Source organism: Bidens hawaiensis, unplaced genomic scaffold (genome assembly GCF_021521415.1).
Source record: "Bidens hawaiensis isolate Kalapana, Puna unplaced genomic scaffold, B.hawaiensis_p1.1 tig00013659_1, whole genome shotgun sequence".
NCBI classification, from domain to species: Eukaryota; Viridiplantae; Streptophyta; class Magnoliopsida; order Asterales; family Asteraceae; genus Bidens; species Bidens hawaiensis.
The window spans coordinates 494,436-518,424 of NW_027492161.1; the positions used below are offsets into that span (position 1 = coordinate 494,436).

Here is a 23,989-nt window from a genome sequence, read left to right on the forward strand (position 1 = left end):
AAGTTTAGGTACTAATTATGTTAATACCTAATTCACTGAAACCGATGGCTCTAATACCAACATGTCACACCCCGATCCAGGGCCTGGGTGCGACGTCCCGGGTTGGTGTCTGGTTTTGTAAATATATCATAGTAGCGGGTTCATTTTAGCGGAAGTCTTAAAATATTAAAAGATTAATTTACATTTGTAGGCAGATTTAGATGGTGAATAGCCCAAAAAACACATTTTTCAGAGCGTGGGTGAAGTTTGGATTTTGCGTATGGGCGAAGCCATGGGTAACACAAACATCCAAATGGTTTGAGTTTGTTGTATGTCGGATTTTTGTGGTATAGACGAAAATATGGGCTTTTGAAGTCAAGAATTGGAGTGGGTAAACGATTTATTTGGTAGACGGCGGTTTAAAAAGCATGCGTCCAAAATTGTCACACCCCGATCCAGGGCCTAGGTGCGACGTCCCAGGTTGGTATCTAGTTTTGTAAATATATCAAAGTAGCGGGTTTATTTTAGCGGAAGTCTTAAAATATTAAAAGATTAATTTACATTATCAAAAGTTCTCGGGAATTAAATACCCAAGTTTCAGTTTTACAAAACAGCATTATTATTATTACAAGGATTTTATAATATCAAAAATAGAGCAATCTCGAGCGATCTTCTAATGACTCCAGATCCTGGTATATTATCCATCATTACTTAATTACCTGCATGGGTTGGAAAAAAAACGCGTCAGCTATATGCTAGTGAAACGTTGACTTGATAAAACATTTATAACAGTCGTTAAATACAAATAAAGTTTTCTGTTTCACAAACTCAGCATGAACGTCTGTCATTCCTGGGATTTATACCACTGACCTACACACACAATTCAAAGGTTCCCCGAGTACATAGCCCCTATTCGGAGACAATCTTCCCTTAGGCTATGTGACCCTGTTGGAGAACTGGTTATGACTGACTTGGTTTTGTATGCTAATTATCAGTTATTTATAGATCCCGACACATGTGTAATCGGTCTAAGTTACTTTTCTATTATCTATTTTGTATTATAATGATTTTAGAGACAATAATCTCATGCAAACATTGATCAGACTCTTTGCAATAAACAACCTGTCTATTACAAGAGTTAAATCAGTTCAGACCATAAAAGGTTAACGTGTTCACCTTGTATTATCAGTTGGTGATACTAGAACTTTTCTCCTCAGTATGCTATTGACCTATATAAGTAATAGGTATGCATAAGTACCTAGTTGGCAATATTCAGCAGACTTTAAGCCTTTTTCAGTTCAACAGACTCGAGGTCTGAACAGTAGACTCTTAGGTCTGACCTAACCTTAGCAGGGTTATAGTTGTTTTATGAAAATACTTTGTATTTACATATGACGTTTGAAAAAGCACGCTTTGGCCTGATAAAGGATATGGCAAACTTCTCCAGGTAAGTAAACGGGTCCTTCGGTTGATGGGAATGTGTACGAATTACTTTCCTTAGGCAAGAAGAGTCTACTAATGATATCCTCCTTCCAGTTACTACGTGCCCGTCAAAATATAGTTTTTGTAACATTACTTCACGTAGAAGCAACATCTTTGTTTTGTAAAACATTATGTGGAAAACATTTACAGTTTAACGACTATATCCTTAACTAGGTTCTAATAACTATATAGTAATGTAACTTAGCCATAATACTACCTTATTCGGCTAGTCGGTGAGTAAGAACTAAGAAAATCGACAGCGGTTCGGCTTGTGTTTCGCTTATGGGAACAACAGCTCATTAACAGCACCTCAGCACCTTATTTCTTCTCGGACCTCGGAACCTTGGAACACCCTAGTACACTTCCCTAGGCTAACTATGTGAGAATGAAGGTGAAAATGGGATGAATGAGCTTGAATCCGCGGCTGCCTATTTATAGCCTCGACGTGAGCATCTTCGCGCCGCGCGAAGCTCCTTTGCATCGCGTGAAGGTGCATAGGGGCACCACAATTTTGCATGTCAATCCTGAAGCGACACGTGTCAACACGTGGTAGGATAACATTGAAATGTGTGCCAGCATCTTCGAGTCGCGCGAAGTTGTTTAGTGGCATCTCCACGTCGCGCGAATATGCATGAAAACTAAAATTTTCATTTTCAACCCTTTAACTTCCAAATTTTACATTTTTTACCCAAAATTAGATTGGGTATTTTCACGATGTTACAAAAATGAAAGTGGAAGACAAGCATAGTGAAGGAGTGATAAACAGGTTTCCACAATGTGGCGATGCCGCCGCTCGGCAACACCGTTTTGTTCCGGGGTATACGGTGAGGTGGTGAAGTTAGAAATAACTTGAGATTGAAGATAGGTGGTAAGACCAATATATTCTGCACCATTGTTGGTGAAAAGAGAAATTAAAGGTGTTTGAAAAATTTTTTCTACAAGCAACTTGAATTGTGGAAATAGAATAGAGACATCGGATTTGTGTTTCATGGGGTATAGCCAAATGTACTTTGTGTGAAAGCAAACAAAAATCACATAATATGTGAAACCATCAATTGATTTTTCCACCGGTCCCCAAACATCCGAATATATTAGCTGTAATGGTTTGGTACTGGTAAACGAGTTCGTGTCAAAGGAATCCTTGTGACTTTTATTAATAGAACACAAATTATAATGAAAATTGTGTAGACTAAAATGTAAATCTAAGCATTTGGCTATTTCTTGAGAATCCAAATAGAAGGATGCCCGAGTTTGTGATGCCAATCAAGAGGTGATTTGGTGGAGACTGCATTTATTTGAGGTAATGATGGAAGGTTTGCATAGTAGACATCAAGGTAATTCTCGCCCCGCATTAGACATTCCCCCGTTTGAAGATACTTTACAAAAAAATGAGTGGGAAGAAATTCCACAGAAACATGGTTAGTTTTGCATAATTTTGCAACGGATATTAGTTTATTTTTGAAATGGGGAACACACAAAACGTCTTTTAAAGAAAGTGAACCATTTGACGTATGAAGGTGTGTTTGACCAATATGAGTGATAGAGAGAGTGTTACCATTGCCAAGAACAATCTCATCCGGGCCGCCATACTCGGATATAAAGTGGAAAGGCGCACGATCCGGATCAACATGGTGGGAAGCACCAGAGTCAAACATGTAAGAGGAGGTTGTGACATTAGCAGTTGGTGAACCTTACTTTGAATCGTAGAGGTTCCTATTGTAACTTGATTTTCATGAAGAAATCGGGCAAGCTTCCGACATCCTTTTGTTTCGTGTCCTACAAAATTACAAAATGGACAATAGATAGTGTTAAGATTTTCACGGATAACGCTATTGTGGTTAGAGCCGTTGGACAATTGATAGCGAGATGGTTTGTTATTGGAGTTGCCATGCACATTACGTCGGTCGGTTGCGGATCTGGAACCGGACCTTGCTTGTCTTTGAGTGTAGTTGGTTGTGGCCATGAGAGGTGGTGAAACTTGGGTGTGGTGTAGTTCCCTTTCAAAATCAACTAGCTTTTCAAATAACTCTAGAAAGGTGATATTGGATTAAGATGACGAAGAAATGTTGCAATATTTTTGAAGTCATCACCTAATTGACAGAGAATGTGAACATGAGATCTTCATCTTTCATCGGGTTTTAAACTAGTGCTAGCTCATCAGCAATTGACTTCATGACACGTAGGTATTCGGTGACGGTGCGGGTTCCTTTCGGGTTGGTTGCAAGTTTGGTTTTTAGATGTATAATTCTAGACCGAGATGGGTTTGCAAAACTGGATACCAACCGTTCCCAAGCTTCTCGGTAGGTATCAGCAGAGGCAATCAACATTTGGATGGTGGGCGAGCAGCTGCCTAGAAGAGCAGCAAGAATGATTTGATCTTGGCGATACCATGTATAGAAGTCCGGATTCGCTCTAGTGGCTTCAGCATCTAAAAATTCCGCCGGAGTGGGTTTGGTTCCGGTGACAAAGTGAACAAGATCCATGCCAATCAAAGTTGAGTAGACGTGCTTTCGCCATACCGAAAAATTGTCATTGGTGAGGGGTATGTTAAAGTGGATGGAGGCTGTGAGTTGAATCACGGTGGTCTGCGCCATGGATGGTGATCAGAGGAAATATTTATCGGGAAAAAAAGTATTATAGGTGGGATCAAAACTCGTTTGAGTGGTTAGCTCTTGATACCATATGAGATCTTGATAATAGAATGAAAAGGCTTACTGATTGTATAATATTACACGGCTTAAATAAGCCAATTACAACAAGGAAACTACAATGGAAAGGAGTATATCACGTATAAATATAAGGTGTTCAACAACAACCACAATACTATCTAAATATACATTTAATTTAAATGGAAACTAACTAAAGTTATGGCTAAGATTGGTGAACCACATTATTATTATTATTATTATTATTATTATTATTATTATTATTATTATTATTATTATTATCTTTGATACAATTCACGCCTGCGTGGATGTTGATTGGGCCCATTTCCCCGATGATCGTCATTCGACCACATGTTATTTTGTCTTTGATGGGTCCAACCTTATTAGCTAGAGTTCCATGAAGCAACAAATTGTCGCACATTTTAGTAATAAGGCAAACTATCGGGAATTTTTTACTTGTTTAGATCAACTAGGTTATCTCACTAATGCATGAGTTACTATTATCTCTGAGTTGTGCACCTATACTTCCGTGTGATGATAATGAAATTTCGTACATGACGGTTGTTCATCTTTTATCGGTGCACCAAAAATTTCAAGTGTAAGTCCCGAGAAAGGATCTTTCAATGTGATACCAACCAAACACGATGTTTGTGCGGAATCCAAACACCATGGTGACTCAATAATAGTATACTAATAATATAAACAATAAGAACATGATTAAATATGGTTTCAATGCATACAATTCTATTGATTAATCGTCAGATACATAATCTGGATACACTCAATTGCTCTCTAAAATAGATGGTGGTTGTCGTTTTTCTATTTGAGTGCTTAGTGAGCGCTAACCTAATAATGAATCATATAATGCTTTATACAGTTAGAATGTATAAAGGCCCAAAGGCCAAGCCCATAAACGATATTACTAGGCCCAAACCAAAATCTCCTATAGATTTCGGCATTCACATAACCAAATCCATATTCAATATTAGCCACGTGCACCATTTCAACTTTTCATGCTTCTTTCATTTTGATCGTGTTGTTGTTCGTTTGATACGCATTAGTCTCACCAATGTATGGCCCAACAATCTCCCCCCTTAGACTGATACTATCAAAACCTTTAGAATCTTTACTTAAACATGATTAGCAACTTCAACATCTGTATCCAGTACTCTACCATCTCCCCCCTTTTTTATTGTATCATCCAGTCTTGAGCCTAAGATGCTTCATATGCTTCCGTTGCAGGGAATTCGTCTTCAAGAATAATTAACTTTGATAGAAAGATCAATCAAAAATAATTTTCTTAATAAAAAAAACATTTAAACAAAATAAACAAACATATTTTTGTATTTTTTATTTTTCTGATTTTTAGTGAATTTCTTGAAAAGACTTGAAATGATATCATACCAGCTTAACAAACTATATCTCACATTAAGTTTAATACACACCTAGATTACAACTTTTGCAATGAAGTTGGGATCAAATCACTATAGGACCAACCAAAGAACATTTTTCAGCATACACAAATTTTGCTAGATCTGGTCCATTGTCGATATTGTTATCCACTTAAATCCATGCCCATAATACTTATTTAGAGGAATAAGACTGAACAAAATTCAGATTCGTATGAGCTAGTGGGACCCACACTTAAAAGTCAAGAAACCACTTTGCTAAGTTTCATTAATAGTTTTACCAGACCAAATCACCCCAACTTGACTTAAACCTTTTGCCACATGATCAAAATTAGTTTTGACTCATTATACAGCCTACAAACTCTACTTGGTACTTGCAAGCAAGATTGACCGATAGTAGTTTCCTCCATGGTGGTTTAACTAGACACTTTACACAACTTTTGCTTGTGCTCTTTGCTTTTTAGCCTTTTGGCTTTTATATCTTTAGCATTTTGCTTTAAACGCTTAGGCTTGTGCCTTAGACTTTTATATTTTGATACTTCAAAAATCCACCATGTTGGGCATTCACAAAATGCTTCAAGACTCAGATCTGCGCCACCGCGCAACATAGTGCCGACCAACTGTCTTCCGCTAGCATCAACATTCAGTTCTGCGTCACCACCCAAGATAGTACCGGAGCATCACAGGTACAAATACATATACATAAGATATATATATATATATATATATATATATATATATATATATATATATAAGTACATATACCAAGAGTAGGTTTTAAGTTGTGAACACATGAAACAAGGCTTGAGTATGACTCGACATTTCATCCCGGTCCTTACGTAAGACTTAGATAAGTTAACAAAACCCTAAGATGTGTCCCACTTAGAGCATGTTCATTAATTACAGACATGTCAACAGTCAATTGACTTTTCATTCTTAAGGGCTGAATCTACCGACACATGGATTATAGAGTCTATGCTTTTCAGCTACAATACCTTACATGTGTTGATTTTATCGTTAACACAAAGATTCATATCATTTCCCAATTAAATGCATCAAAACAGGACACTATTTTTGTATTTTATATTTTATAACAAACAAATAAAATGCACACATACTGATATGACGGTCAGCCAGCTGATGTAATATCATTTCCCATGTACACTCAACTCATTTTCATCTTTCTAAAAAACAAAGCAAACTGTACTTGAAAATATTTTTTTAATTTTATGTTTTAAATTCCCCCCCCCCCCCTAAATTTGTGTATAAATTGAAAACAAGTAAAACAAAATAAATTCATGTACAAATTTGAAATAAAAGTTTTGTTTTTGGCTGATCAATCTTCTATACCAAGGTGATACAATTACCTTTTATTTTCAAGACATCATTTTCCCTATTTGTGTGAATCTCCCCCTAAGAACAAGCTTGATCTTTGAGATTCCACACCTTTGCGAGTTGAATGGCTGGAACAAACTTTTAGCATAAAATGTATTCCATGACTGTTCCTGCACACTTAGAGAGCAAATCAAAATGTTTTTCACCCTAACTTTCCACCCAGGAAACAATATTACATTTTATGGATTTGAAATATTAAAATAATAGATATTTGTCTTGTCATGTGCCTGGAACAACCCATTTAATAAAATTTAATTTTGTGGTTGTTCCTACATGAATAGCGAGATCATTTGGACATAGAAACCCAAGTCATGAATGTCTTGGGGTTCCCTTGAGCATCAACATACGTGACCTCTTGCCAACTCATGTCCTTTCCATCATTAATGGAAACATTTGATTTTTCTAAATTAGGTTGTTGAGTTTTGGGTTTTCAAATCTATTTTGGTTTAATAAAATAAGCAAGAACAGACTTTGGAGTTGAACAATTTGAACTAGAACTCTCAAAACTTTCAACACTCTTTGATTTTGGAAAAATTTTATTCTTTTTACCTTTTTAAAATCATTTGAGTGAAAACCTGTCATGTTAGACTTGAAACCTTGAGTATATTTCACCTGAACATGCTGCTTTTTCACTAGACGGTAGAGACACTCCTTCACTAGATGTCCACCATTCCCAGAGACGAAGCATGCCTTCATTTTTTTTCCTTGACTAAGTTTCAGTCACCAATTGAAGGTTTAACTATGGAATTCACATTTTTTGTTGTAATAGGTGAATTCTTCTTCATTTGCTTAGAATAAAACCTTTCTCTTATTGTAGCTATCCGATTTTTCATATAATAGGGTACATAGAGACGATGTGACAATTGAGATAAAACCAGGTACACCCTAATATACAGTTACTGATATAACGATTAAACGTGTATTACGTACCAAACAAACGATTAACCAAACGGGCCTGGTTATGACCCAGATACCTCGGGGGGGCATCTAAAAGTGATATACGTTTAATATAAGCTAACATATTAGTGTTATGGCCTTAGTACGATAGCAAAGCAGTTAAACAAAAACATGATCGTTTAACTACCCGCTATGGATTTAAACACGAATGAGAGTTACAAAAAAAGCATTGTAGCATCCGAAAAAGATTTACAAAACACTTAGTGGGAATGTTTTAAGCCATCTGTGAAAATATTTTTGATTTTTACAAAAAAAATAGTATGTTTTTATAAATGTACACAGAAATAGCCGAAAAATACTCATTTTTGCACTGTTTGTCGTATCCGGTATATTTTTCGCGCCAAAAACCGACCCCAAAACAAATTTAGACTCGGCATTTCACGTATGGACATGAAAATCGAGAAGTTTGGGCCCAAGGGGGCCCAAGCCCATTCCAGCCGCAAGGGTAGATTCCCCCCCCCCCCCCCAAGCTTTCTATCATTTTTATTAATATATGTAAGATATTTTTACACCTTCCCCATCACATCCGTGCACCTTTAAACTTCTGGAAATTTATCTCAAGATCAAACCCTAAGGTAAATAGCTTATTTAATCAACTTTTATACATGTTTAATCTTGATTAATACCATATAAACATAGTTTGATTACCAAAAATCATTCCTAACAATGCCAAAACCTTAAAAATGGTCCAAAAACATTTTTTGATCATACACATGATTAGAAATCAGAATCATACTCTTTTTTTGGCCATAAACACGGATTAGAGGGTTTAAACGGCGTTTTTACAGTTAAAAGTTCGGTTTAATACCCTAGCCGAAATCCTAAGTTCCAAGGCTGCCATATTGATGAAACATGATTGGTTTATGATATAGGACTTGTACCTAGCTTACATAGGAGCACACGAACCCGGGAGTTGAAATAAGAGACCAAAAAAACGAGCGAAAAACGCAAAGGTAATGTCGAAATGCTCGACTACGGGCAGTTTAGGTTAAGGTTATGATGTGCATACTTTTAGGTCATGAAATTTTTTAGGGACATCAAGGACCATATCATTGAGTCCCTGTCCAAATTTGGTAATATTTTGACCATCCGAGAATATTTGGCGAATTTATTACCGATTTGGGTCGTTTATTTGGAAAAAATAGTTAAAATGCTTGAAAAATTATGAAATTTTGTGGACAACTCAAAATTGGTATATTATGATCACATATAAAATTTAGGGTGATTTAGAAAAGCCTAAATATGTTTTGTGCATTCGCGTTTATTTGAGTTTCCATAGTCGTTTTTGGCTCGAAAAGGACAACTGTAAAGGTTTTTAGATTTGGAATTTTTCCAAGTTGTTTTGGGATGTATTCTTGTCACTCAGGAATTTTGGCGGATTTTTCGGAGATCGTTTGGTATAAACAGACGATTTTCGGGTTAAATATAGCACATTAAATGAATTTTTAAAACTTAATAAATCAATAAATAATTCCAGAAAATTTTTATAAAAATCTACATATTTTAATTGATAAGTGGCTAAATTTTCAACATTTAATGATAAACAAATAATTAATTATGCTAATTTAAAGATTAAACAAACTCAATTATGATAAAAACCGACAAGTTCGTGACTAACGAACCTGTTGGAATATCAGAACATCAAGAGTGATCAAAAATTATATTTTTGGATTAATTAAATAAAAACAAACTTTTTTTGAAAAATCTGGACAATTTGAATAGATTGTGCGCGTTTTTCTCCAAATGAAACTAAATAAACGGAAACGAGCCCCGTAGCGAATCCAGACCCTTAAATTGTGATCCTTCTTTATAACTTAATCATTTTATCAACCAACACGTTTACCCAAGCTTACATCCCCATAACTATTTTCTAAACGCATAAACAAACAACTTGTCCCAGCTGGTGAAACGATGAAACTGAGCCCAAGTTCGGTTTTAAGTATTAGACATTGAACAACATCACAATCTAAGCCTACTGACATTTTCTGGGTATAACAGCTATACCCAGACTAGCTATACAGCCTAGTCTAGTATAATGATTATAATAATATTAAAATATTAATATTATTATAATATTCATTATAGGGACTAGTGATACGAGTCAATGAACTACGAGCCGACACTGTACTGAACCCCGATTAAACCGTGAGTTTCATGACCCCACTTTCTAAACTGTTTTATAAACTGTTGGGGTGAAAAGCTTGTTTGCATATATCTATATACATACTTGAAACATGTATTGATGTGAATTATCAAAGTGGTAACACATGAAAGTCTCCACTAACACAGTGATTAGCTTCGAGCTAGTGGCTTGTGAATATTACTATTGGTTTGACAAACCCAAACGGAGCCGGCACGGTTGCTGAGACTTTACCCCATTTGCACATGACCATAACTATACAAACACGCTGTGTAGTGTTAGACATAGCTACTTGGAGCATATTGTGGGCGGAAAGGGGCCATAGTGGTTGATTGGGCGTGGGAAATGGATGCTCGCAGCATGCACGAACAGTCAAGGCTTCACTGTAGCTTAGCATAATTACATCACTTACATACATGCTTATAATCATACGTACAAGTGTTGACTTGTGATTACACATAGCTGTTTTCTTGAAACTCGTGAAACTCACCTACTCTTGTAGTTGACCCGTTTTAAACTGCTTTTCAGGTATACAAAGTTGGAATAAACTTGGTGACTTGCTACGTGTCCAAGGTGTGGTTGATGCTGTGTGAATAGAAGCGAGGATTTTAGTAGTAAGATTAAATAGTTTAACAAACTAGCTTTGTTTGTATCACCTAGACTGTAAAACAATGATAGTACAATGTGATGTAATATATTGTAAATTAGTTTGTAATGTTTTTTAATAAACAATGTGGTTGATACCAGAGGTGTCTGTTACATTCCCGTTTTACGCTTCCGCATTTGGTAGTCGGGGTGTGACAGACGACGAACACAAGATGTGACCCAGAGTGCCACTATGATAACATATATGCCTTTTAACATAAGCAGCACCGGGTGAATGGTCAACACTCTTAGACTTCTTACCCTTTTTCGGAGTTCCATTCACCTTGCAAAACTCTTTGTTAGAACAATTAAATGCATATTTTTCACATTTTTTTAATCACCAATAGGCTTTACGAAAACATTTTTCACACCGGCGCATGCACTAATTGAACTAGATCTTTTAAAAATAGAGTTTTTAAAAGCTTCAAAGTTGTCTGAGTTTAATGACATGTTCGAATCATATTTGTTTTCACAAACATAATCCCTTCACACTCATCATTGTAATCTTTACTTTGTCTGCACATGAAGTAGAAGCATCAAAAGTGTTCACAAATTTAAATGCATGTTCAATTCGTTTGATTGAACATGTACCAATGGTTTCATTCACTTCCTTTTTACCATAAACCATGTGCTCCTCCAACTCTTCTTCCTCTTTAGTTGCAGGAAGAAAAATATAGTTGTCATTAAAAGGAGGAGGAACATTACAAAAACCCAAACCCTCACATTGTTTATCTTTCCATTTCAATTGTGTCTCAATCATAGTTTCAAAAACCTTACTAGATACATCAAACCTTAAAATTAAAATCAGCATTTTGAAATTTGGCCATTAACTTTGCAATTTCTATTTTAGATGCATCTAGTTCGGCAGTTAATTTAGCTATGTTATGTTTGGCATCAAGATAAATACAACCTTTCCTACTTAGATCTTCTTTAAGTTTAGCAGCATCCTTTAACTGGGCATCTATTTTCTTTTTATATAGTTTTTCATTTGCTTTAAAGGTGGTGTTAGCACGTCTAACATCTTCCATCTCCCTAATAAGGTTATCATTGTGAATTCTATACATGCCTACTATATCAATGCAGGATTGAGAGCATAACTTATTTGTTACCTTAGTTGGTATGGAAGAAGCTTGAATGGAAAAAGCCATGAATGTCGTTTCTAATGTGCCCTTTCAAACTTCAAGAACAATTATCGCCCTGCTTGTCAGATAGTAACCGAGAACACCCAAGTACTAGTCAAAAGTAAACAATGGAAAAATAGCTCAAACTTCAAACAATTATAACTTTCACTACGTTTGGAGTTAGACGGCCCACGAGTAGACAACAAAAATTTTTCAATGAGTCGGATCTTGTGGCAACCGGCCACAGGCGGGTTGTCCCAGTTTTCAAGCCTAATTCCTTGATTTAGGGCTTCAATGTTGTGATTTAAGATTTTCCCCAAATTTCAGCAATCTTTGGCACTATCTTTCATAACCACAAAACACATGAATTTTTGTTTCAATCAATTTGAATGTTAATTTAGGTGCCTAATTTCAATATTTTTCGTTCAGTTTTAGATTTCAAAAAATTTAAGTAGCTGCCAAATTTAGAACCTAATGGATATCGAGAACACCTTTGAAACCAAAATCCTTTGAAAACAGATAAAGCCGAGAACCCTGGTACATCAAAAACCTTGTGAATCGAGTACCTGGGAAACCGAGAACTCTTTGACCGAGATCAAAAATCGAGAACCGGTTTTTTTTCTTACCGAGAACCTTCAGTAGAACCGAGAACACAAACAGAAATACTTGACCGAGTACCAATGTACGCCGAGAACTGATGCTAGATTGTCGCTATCTAGTCAAAAATAATTAAATCAGTGTCCTAATCACCTTAAGCTAGTTAGGGTAAGTAGGGTGTCGAACCACGAGGAGTATGTGGTCAATGTTAAGTGAAACCGATTCTTAGCATTATGAAGTAACTATTCAAAGTGCTGATCACACTAGCAATTGATTTGGTTACAATATCAAACAAACAAATTAAGCAAGATTCAAACAATAAACAAGACAAATCACACCCGGGAATCCAAGTAAGCAATTAATAGTATTCTCATGTAACCTAACAGATTAGTTATCCTAGCTTAACTAAAGATTGATTAACAAGCAACACCTTAGGCATCCGCAGTCGCTAACACACGGCACTGGTTATCAAACAGTCCCTGCCAATGTGACTCAACTAAGGGCAATTGTATGCTTTCTTGCAAATAACTAGTCAACACAACCCTACGAGCAATTATTATAGCAACCGACAAACTAAATCGTTATGATACTCTGTTTTCAGCATATGATACTCTGAAATCAACTTTTACCCAAATCCTCAAGTTTTGATCATACGCTATCACACATCATCCCAGGTCTTCATTCTGTGCTCGTACAGGTCCATATTAACTGCTTTAATCACCTATGACCTGAAATATAACAAACACGTATGAAGTAACAAAGTTCATGAAATAAACAACTAAAACAAGTAAAATAAACACACGAACAATGTACAAATTAACCGAACATCAAGAACACTGACTTAGTATTCCTTCACCGAGAACACATTAACTCGAGAACAATATAATAATTGGTTGGTGGGGGCCGAGCTTATCACAAAAAGACTAAACCCGGGAACTAACAATTTGCGGAGAATACACTTGAATTATCACAAGCAACCAATCCTATAAACAACCCAAGAAACCGGGAACTCTTGTGAACCAATAAGCTAAGAACCCGACGCCAAAAACTCTTGCTTTAGAAATAAATCAAGAACCGAAAATCAAGGGATTTTGGTATCTTTTAAATTTAAAATTATATCTCCAAATCTTCCACCCAACTAATTCCTATAATTACAAAAAAATATGTTCTTTGTGTTCTTCGGTAATCACCAATAGTAAACCACGATCACAGCACCAAAAATCCAATTTTTCTTGAATCCTTGATATCACACTCGAGCCTTGAATAGGTCGAAAGGCTCTTATACCACTTGTAAGTCCCGAGAAAGGATCTTTCAATGTGATACCAACTAAACTCGATGTTTGTGTGGAATCCAAACACCATGGTAGGGATGAGCATTTGGTATTTGGTACCGGTATCGAACCGGTACCGGTACCGATTTGGTATCGTAGGTACCGAATCGGTACCAAAGTTTTGAGTTTCGGGATCGGCACCGTACCGGTAAGGTACCGGTATTTCCCGAATTTTTACCTTCAATACCAGTACCGTACCGGTACCGAACCGAATATTTCGGTACCGGTACCAGTACCAAGATTTGGCGATTTTCGGGATTGATATTTTCGATACCGGTACGATACCGAACTCATCCCTACACCATGGTGATTCAAGAATATTATAAACAATAAGAACGTGATTATATTTAGTTTCAATGCATAAGATTCTATTGATTAAGCGTTAGGTACATACACTGAATACACTCAATTGCTCTCTAAAATAGATGGTGGTTGTCATTTTTCTATTTTGAGTGCTTAGTGAGTGATAAGCTAATAATGAATCATGAAATTCTTTATATAGTTAGCATGTACAATGGCCCAAAGGCTAAGCCCATAAACGATATTACTAGGCCCAAGCCGAAATCTCCTAGAGATTTTGGCATTCCCATAACCAAATCCATATTCAATATTAGCCACGTACACCATTTCAACTTGTCATGCTTCTTTTGTCTTGATCATGTTTTTGTTCGTTTGATACGCATCATTCTCACCAATTTATGGCCCAACATCAAGAACGATTTGAATTTTATTTGGGGTATGATTTTAACTCTGTCTCTTAAGATTATCATGTTTCTAGCGCCATAAACTTATAGACATTTCAACATAGAGTTGTAATGGAGTTTGACTATGTCGTATTTAAGTTCCACATCTATATGACGCTCAATTTAAAAGGGCGTTTATTTTGTATTTTACACTTGCATTAGATTGTTTCACCTTCCACATTGATTGGCTTTACACATTGATTAGCTTTAGTGAAATATGAACAAAGAACATAAACTTTATGGATTTCTATGTATTTATATGCAGCCATCATCTACTTATTTTTACAAAATTCAACAATAAAAATAAAGAAATAAATGATGAGGGGGCCGCCACACTAGGCCCTTCGCTGTGGGCTTCAACAGTGCGGTAAGGGAGGCGATTTGGAAAATGAACAGCGCTAAGGGGAGATTTCGGGGAGGTGATTTGGGTTGGGTCGGTGAGCGGAAGAAGGGGCGATTTGGGGATGGAGGCGGGGCCAGTAGTGGTCTTATGACCGTTATAATTTAAAAAAAATATGTTTTCTTATTTTCTCTTTATATACCATATAATTAAACCCATATACAATTAACACCGTCACCTTTTCCCATTTCGCTCTCTAAAATATGGATTCCAACTCATCTTCGGCACCCAACTATAACGAATTTTATTACCCAGGGCCCGATGCTATTCCGGATTCAGATTCAGAAGATGAAGTGATTGTTTCTACGGTTCGAGAGGCTGCTAAACTCTTAGTCGAACACTGGGAAAGTTCACAACCACAAGGACGACAGACCTGCGCTTGAACGAGATCGTAAAAATGCTCATGACTAGTTGATAAGAGATTATTTTTCTACAGACTCGATTTTTTATTCGGAAAGATTTCGGCGGCGTTTTTGGATAGTCGCCAACTATTTTTACGAATTATTGGTGATTTAAAACGCAAATATGAATATTTCCAACAAAAAGAGGACGCGATACGTAAGCAAGGATTTTCTCCTATGTAAAAATGCACGGCGGCTATTCGTCAAATGGTATACGGGGCTGTGAGCGACTATGAAAAAGTATTTACATATGTCGGAAACATTGGCTCATGAGGCCCTTCATATGTTCAGCAAATGTGAGTATTATTATCATTTTATGTTAAACTTTTTATTATTTTTGTTAAATTTAATATTTTTATTTTTTTATTGTTTAATTTTTTAATATTGTTGTTATTATTTTATTATTATTATTGAACTTTATGGGCGAGATTATTTGAGGAGTCCGGCACAATGTGGCATATAAAAAATATACGAGGTTTATCAAGAACGGCACGGTTTTCCCAGGATGCTTAGTTGCCTCGATTGTACACACTGGCTTTGGGAAGTCTGCCCAGTTGCTTGGCAAGGTCAACATCACCCATGATGGTTCAACACTTATACTTGAGGCGGCCGCACATTTATTCTATGGATATGACATGTGTTTTTTGTATGTCCTACGCAAGCAATGACATAGCGCTCATACATTCGTCTCCTATTTTTAACGATATCATAGACGGAGTTGCACCCAACTCCTCATTTTCAGCAAATGATGTCGGTTACGAATATGCATATTATCTAGTCGATGGTATTTATTCGGAGTTGGCCACTTTGGTGCTTAGTTTTGCATGCCCGACTGGCGATAAACATTAATATTTCAAGAAAAAAACATGAGTCAGCAAGAAAGGCATCAAAGGGCATTCGGGGTATTAAAGAAACGTTGAAGTATCATTAAACAGTCGGCTCGTATTCACCAAAAGGATAAGTTAAGAAAACATAATGTATGTTTACATTATCTTACACAATATGATATTGGAGGACTCGTACAGAGCTATTTGTCAAGACAAGTACAACAATGTACAGAGACGATCTCAACACTAAACGTTGATGAAAAACTTGCTAATTTTTTAAAAACACGAAGAAAGAAAGCGAAACAAAGTCTTCAATCGGATTTGGTTGAACGTCTTTGGAGAAACAAGCAAAATAATGAGGACAAATAAAATACATGTATGTTTTTTATTTAGTTTGTGTTTAATGTTATTAAATTTATTAATATTATTTACTTTTTATTTTATTGTGTTCTTTAAAAAAAAGTTGTATAACATTGCTACTCGAGGCAACAAATCAAAGAGGGGCAACACTGGGAGGAGCTTTATTACCCCCAGTGTCCACGTGACAGTAACATGACACTGTGGAGGGGCAACGTTACCCCCTTCCATAGAGGATGGTCTAAACATTAAACAATACAGCCTATGAGTTGGAGCTTATTCAACGAAATTAAAGAAGGGTGAAGCTAATTAAAAGTTTCATTAAGGGCGTGCCACATAGCATTTAGTGTACATTAGGAAAAAAAATACATCCAACTATTTGCTTGTCTCAATAGTCAATAGTCATTTAAAGATAGTCATACTCATAAGTCATAAGAATTACTATTGAGAAACACGGTATGAGACTATATTATACAATATACATGTAGAACAAAGTAGTATATTGCGCTTGAAAAACATGATTTGAAAAAATAAAAAATGAAAAGCTAAAACATGAACAACATACATAAGAACAAGAGCGGTATACAATATGAACCATATACGTATGTTGTAGTAGTGTATCACAGTGCTTCATAATAATATTAATGCTAATCATCGCACATGATAGATGGTCCCGTAAACATATAGTTTGAGACTTGTCTGTGTTCTTGAAATCATCTAGTAGTTAAGTAGACAACCATAAATATAAAAACATGTATCTCGTATCACATAACCATCTCACGTCTACATTACATGAAGCCCAAGTTAAAAGGGAATGTATTTTGTAGTTTACACTTTACACTTACGTTAAGATTGTTTCACACTCCACATTGATTGCTTTAAGGAAAATCACAACTAAGAACACAAACTTCTTGATTGTTATGAAAATCAACATTGAAAATAAAGAAATAAATGAAGGGGCCGCCACACTAAACAATACAACCTATGAGTTGGAGTGTTGGGCATCATTCAACTAAATACGACATATGAGTTGGAGCTTATTCAAGCAATTCAACGAAATTAAAGAAGGAAGAGGCTAATTGAAGTTCCATTAAGGGTGTGTCACATTACATTTAGTGTACATTAGGAAAAAAGAAAAATATCAAGAGTCTACAACCTATTTACTCAAAACAATACTCATAGGAAATACTACATAGATAGCAATGTGGGACTATGTTATGCATGCATAATAAAGTATTATCTTCTCCTTGATCAACATGATTTGACAACAATAAAGGTAGATAAAGCTAAAAACATAAACAATGAACATAACAAAAAGAGCATCCTACAAAACGACTCAAATACACATGTAGTCGTATGTCACAAAGCTTCATAAAAATACGAATGTTTGATCAATATAGATGATCGATAGTTCGACAACATATAGTTTAAGTTCATATTGTCAAACAAATTATCTAATCATTAAGTAAAACCAGATATAGCACTAAAAAGGCAGTGACATAACTATATATCAAATTACTTGTAGCCCAATAGTATCAAGATCTTTGATTAGGTAAAGACCTCTCAAGTAACGATGGTTTAAGTCTCATGATGAACGAAATTGGCATAGTATCTATCAATAAAAAAAACATAACTATATAAAAATATCTTTTTAGTCAATTCATAGAAATATAGCATTAAAACCTTGAATATCAATTTATTTTGGTGTTGTGCCCCTTCCCCCAAGAAACGTGACAATTGATCGTCAAATGGTGTAAGGTACCGTCCTTCTGTCTTTGTTACCATAGGCATTTTTTAAGATGTATAAATATACTCGATTTTCTAATCAGGAAGCGGAAGTTTTTCATTCCATTTATCTTACAATGATTTGGTATCTATGAAGGGCTCGAAAGGATGTGGTTTTTGACAATGTGGCTAGAAATATAAAAGCCTTGGAGATTTTTATATGATTTGGTATCTATGAAGGGCTCGAAAGGATGTGGTTTTTGACAACGTGGCTAGAAATATAAAAGCCTTGGAGATTTTATTAGACAAAATAGATTAAAAATAAATGACAGATATCACATTACAAAATTGAAGATAGTTCACTTTGAAAAATGTTATAGTAAATTTTGATAGTTGTAATCTTAATATGGGAAGGCGAAATGTATCTAGCACCCTTAGGATCTTTCTTTGTATTTTTTCCAATGGTCAACAAACAAAAAAAGGTTTAAATACTCTGTACAGGATGATCCAGTGGTAAAAGGTTACCACAAGCTGGTCCAACCGAGTTGTACAGAGTCCTTAAGCACCTCCAAGTTATATTCAGTTATGGGGAAAACTCATCCGTCCGAAGGCCCACTGGTGGTAAAATCAGGATGTCCTCAGTATCGAACTGGAGATCACAACATCTTTCTTTATTAAGCCACTTATGCCCCTTCCAAAGTATTGTTTGTATGGATTGAACATTTGTCTTCATCGAGAAACCCAAATTTCCTATCACTACACCACATTGAAAAAAAAATCCGTTTGTTGTTTGTTAAAAGAAATAAAATATAGGGTTGGGTTCAAATAAGAAGTTTGATTTTCCTATAAAGTCTAGGAAAGAGGGCATTTTGATCCAATACTTTAACATCAAAACCTACTTAATTTAATCACAAAACCCACTTACATCTTCACTCAACTCCTACAACCACCACCACTCCACCGCACACCGACACCACAACCGTCACCCACCACCACCGCTTCTCTGGAAAAGTTTTTGGAAAATTTCGTCGAAAACTTCACCGGAAAAGTCGGGAACTTTTTTGGCCAGAAAGTCGCTAGGAATTTTTGTAGGGAAGTCACCAAAAAATAGTCGTCGCCGAAAAAATAGTCTTCTTATTTTTGTCAGAAAAATCACAATGGAAAAACATTATGAAAAAACACAATTTAATAAAAACAAAATTATTGTAAAATAACAATTTGTAAAAGACCTACCATATTTTTTTATATAACAATATGATACTCATAAAAAAATTAAAAAAAACTCGTTATTATGATGATTTTTTTTTTTGAAAAATGTCATATAAAAAGTTATGGACGCTTCAAAATAATGAAGGAATTGACATGTGTTTTGTATGTGGAGAGAGAAAATCTATAAATTTGTTATCCCTGTTAGAGGGGAAGGGACACCTATATGGGTAGGATGTATGGCTTCCAAACCACATAGTAACACCACCTCATCACATGTGAGTAAGGCATGGCTTCATTCTATGGCAAAAATTTGCCACACAAAATTGATTTATTGTTGACCATTGAAGAATTAAAATGAATTAATAAAATTTTTAGGGAAGTCGTTGGTAGGTGATGCCAGTAACTTTGTGATTTGTGGGTAATTAGCAGTAGAAATAAGGTGTCAATATATGATTGACTGGTGCATGGTAATAGCCATGAGTGCCCTTTCCCCTCTTATATCATTCCCCTTATCTAAAAGTTAATTTCACTTATAAACTAGCCTCAACCATTTATTTCGAAAATCAATAAATTATTTCTTATCCTCTAAATAAATCATACTAGGGATGAGCTCGGTACCGTACTGGTACCGATACCGAAAATCCCGATCCTGAAAATCGTAAATTTTTGGTACCGGTACCGGTGCCGAAATGTTCGGTTCGCTACCGGTACCGGTACGGTATCGGGACGGTACCGGTATTTAAGATAAAATTCGAGAAATACCAGTACCGTACCGGTCCCGAAAAGTCAAAACCTTGGTACCGATTCGGTACCAACGGTACCAAATCGATACCGGTTTGGTACCGTACCGATTTTTGCTTATCCCTAAATCATACTTTTTATAAAAATATAATATTAAAAACAAACAAATAAAAAAGCTAGTATATCTTCGACTATCCGTTTAATGGTAACATATTTTTGACTAAGTTACCAAATATTAACCGTATGTTTGAAAAACCCAATACCAAAAATGTTGTGTAAACCATCAACTAATCCATTCAATCATTAATGGGCTGTTATTTGTTTGAAAGTGGGAAGCAACAGCACACCAATAACAAGAACAGCAAGACCAAGACCTGAATCAACTAATCAAATCTAACGACATAAACAACCCATGAAGATGAAGATGAAGATGAAGATGAAGATGAAGATGAAGATGAAGATGAACACCAAATACCTTAAACTCTTCATCTTCCTCTTCCTCCTCAACTCCATCACCCTCATCCTCTACTTCACCTCCCACCCAGACCTCTTCCACCGCCGCCACCACCACCACCGTCAACCACCGTCCACCACCACCCATACCCACCTCCTCAATCTCACCAACAAACCCTGGCCGATCTTACCATCCTACCTCCCATGGCACTTAACCCCCAACACCCCTTTTCGGTCCTGCGAAGCCTATTTCGGCCACGGCTTCACACGCCGCATCGATATCCTTAAACCCACTCCAGATTCTCCCGGGAAAGAAATTATTGATCAAACCCAGCACGGGTGGTTTAGGTGTTTTTACAGTGAGACGTTGCGCAGCTCGGTTTGTGAGGGCGGGCGGGTCCGGATGCATCCGGAGAAGATTAAGATGTCGAGTGGGGGCGAGGAGTTGGAGAGTGTGATCGGTAGGTCCGAGGATGAGGAGTTGCCCGAGTTTGAGTTTGGGGCTTTTGATATTGAGGTTGGGGCGAAGGCTCGGGGGAGGAAGATGGCGAGTGAGGGGTTTTTGAATGAGTTTGTGCAGAGAAGGGCGATTGAGAGGCATACAATGAGGGATTTGATCAATTCGGTTCGGTTAGTTGGGGCTGATGAGTTTCAATGCTCTGAGGTTAGTTAGGGTTTGGTTATTAATCAAGTGTTGATTATTAATTTAGATCTTAAATATAGGGGATTATAGATTTTGATTAATTAGTTTCCTTATTTATGTGTAGTTTTGAAATAGATTGTGATTTTGAGTGTATCTAAAGTGATGAATCAAATCACATGGTTTATGAACTTTCTATATTGGGATATGAGGATTTTCATAATATGATTCGGTGTTGTAGAAGGCATTAGACGAGCGGTAGGGTAGGGACTAATGATTAAATGAGATTAATCTGATTGGAATTTATATGTAATGTTTCAAATGCATATGCGTGTGTGTGTACATACCATATTTTATATATAAATTTTTCAATTTTCACCCATTTTGACCAAATAGCGATTAATCGGCGCCTAGATGGGATTTTTACAATCATGCTTATATGATGCAATATGATTTGTTTAAATGCTGGTTAGTTAGTTATTTTCCATATATGCATGTAATTTAGGTCAATACTTGGATTCACTTGGAAAATGATTAAATCTGAACCTATGTAAGTTCGTGTCTTGAAATAACGGATAATATTTATTTGAACCTTTGTGATGATAGTGGATTGAGGAGCCAACACTTTTGATCACTCGATTCGAGTATGCAAATCTTTTTCACACTATAACCGACTGGTACAGTGCTTATGTGTCATCAAGAGTTACCGGTTTGCCAAACAGACCTCAGTTGGTTTTTGTAGACGGTCATTGCATGGTACAATTCTCAACTTCACTCATTTAGTCTATGATTGTGTTTTTAGGGTTGTAAGCAAGCCAATCAACTTAAGATCGGTTTGCTAAAAGCTCGAGTCAAGCCGAGCTTGAACGAGCTCTAGCCTATATATATGCTCTTGTTTATTGAAAGAGCCCAAGCTTGAGGTTTATTTATCGAGCTTGAGCTAGCTCACGAGCCGAATAGTATTATTTATGTAAATGAGCCAAGCCGCTCGTGAGCTAAATAAGTTGCGCTTGCTAAAAGCTCGAATTGAGCCGAGCTTAAATGAGCTCGAGCTTAAATATAAGCTTCTTTAATAAATGAGCTCAAGCCCAAGCTTCGCTTATCGAGTTAAGTCACGAGCGTAAACGTGTTTATAATTAATGTAATTTTTGTTTATATATTAAAGGTATTTATGTAGTAATTTTATATATCATGTATAAAATATTGATAAAACTAACTAAATAGTATATATTATGTTACACATAAATTTATAATTAAATATAATAATTATAAATGTATATAGATTAATTAATAAGCAATAAACAAGCCAGGCTCAAGCTTTGGTAAGTCAACAAGCCAAGCTCGAACCTAGTCGGGGTCAGGCTTGGCTGGTTTACGCCAATATTTTATACACATTTTGATGTCGTTATATGTATTTCAGACACAATTAGAAGAAACATGGAAAGCCGTATTCTCGGGTTTAAGATATGCCAAAAACTTCAGCGGGCCTGTTTGCTTCCGTCACGCTATCCTCTCACCATTGGGCTATGAAACCGCCATGTTCCGTGGTCTATCCGAAAACATCGATTGTTATGGGGCTTCGGCCCATGATCTATGGCAAAAACCCGATAACAAAAAAACCGCACGAATCTCAGAATTTGGTGAAATGATAAGATCCGCCTTTTCACTTCCGTTACACCCACAACACCACGCCTCTAAATCCGGGCCCCGTTACCACAATGTATTATTCGTCAGACGTGAAGATTATCTGGCCCACCCCCGCCATGCTGGCAAGGTGCAATCACGACTCAGCAACGAACAAGAAGTGTTTGACTCGTTAAAGAACTGGTCAACAAATCATACCGAGTGCAAAGTCAATTTGGTCAATGGGCTTTTTGGGCATATGTCTATGAAAGAGCAAGTGAGGGCTATCCAAGATGCTTCTGTTATTGTGGGGGCCCACGGGGCGGGGTTGACGCACATCGTGTCGGCAACACCCGAAACTGAAATATTAGAGATTGTTTCTAGCGAGTATCGAAGGCCGCATTTTGAACTTATTTCTAAATGGAAAGGATTAAAATATCACCCGATTTATTTAGGTGGGTCCCATGCTAGCCCCTCGGTGGTTATTGGCAAGCTAAGGGACATTTTGAAGAACATAGGATGCTGATTGTTGATTGTATTATGAGGTTAGATAATTTGTTTTATATAATTCGGGGTTGTTGAGGGATTTGGTTCGAAAGATGACACGATTGGCTGTAGATGAACAGGTCTGGTCACAGTATCGGGACATATATATACACGGGAACCACACATTGACATGATTGAACATAGTTATTGTAATATTTGGGAGGTTGTAAACATGTGTAACCTTTTTGAGTTTTTATTGGCATTTTTGGTATTTTCTTATGAAGTTTTTAGTTGAGGTCGTCATTTGTTTGTGCATGATTGATTTTGTGAATTGAGAAGTTATAGTTTACTTGCAACTGTAATCAATTTCATGGTAACAGTTTTGGGTTTGAATTATGTTGTTAATTGTCGGCCATAATCTTTATGGAAAGTGATACCGGTATTAGGTTATCGAAAGCGATTAGAATTAGGGATGACAATGGTAAGGTGTGACGATCACAATCATATATATGTTTGTTATAAAATTGTGTCTCTAAATTAATTACCCGTCAAGTATTGGTATATCCAATAGTACTAGTAGGCTTAAGTTTATTTCTCACTATTTTAATTTTGATGTAGTAAGTTATAAATATGAAAACTAAAAACTTGGTGATTTAGTGTGT

At 36.3% G+C, this 23,989-nt stretch overlaps 1 protein-coding gene across 1 annotated transcript; it reads left to right on the top strand.

Moving 5' to 3' along the window:
* The first annotated feature begins 20,570 nt into the window (after window positions 1-20,570).
* On the top strand, window positions 20,571-23,579 carry LOC143544653 (beta-1,2-xylosyltransferase-like). The gene is made up of 3 exons (XM_077036707.1): window positions 20,571-21,242; window positions 21,825-21,974; window positions 22,639-23,579. The coding sequence occupies exons 1-3, from the start codon at window positions 20,574-20,576 to the stop codon at window positions 23,365-23,367; spliced, it is 1,548 nt and encodes a 515-aa protein (XP_076892822.1). The 5' UTR covers window positions 20,571-20,573; the 3' UTR covers window positions 23,368-23,579.
* Window positions 23,580-23,989: the final 410 nt, after the last annotated feature.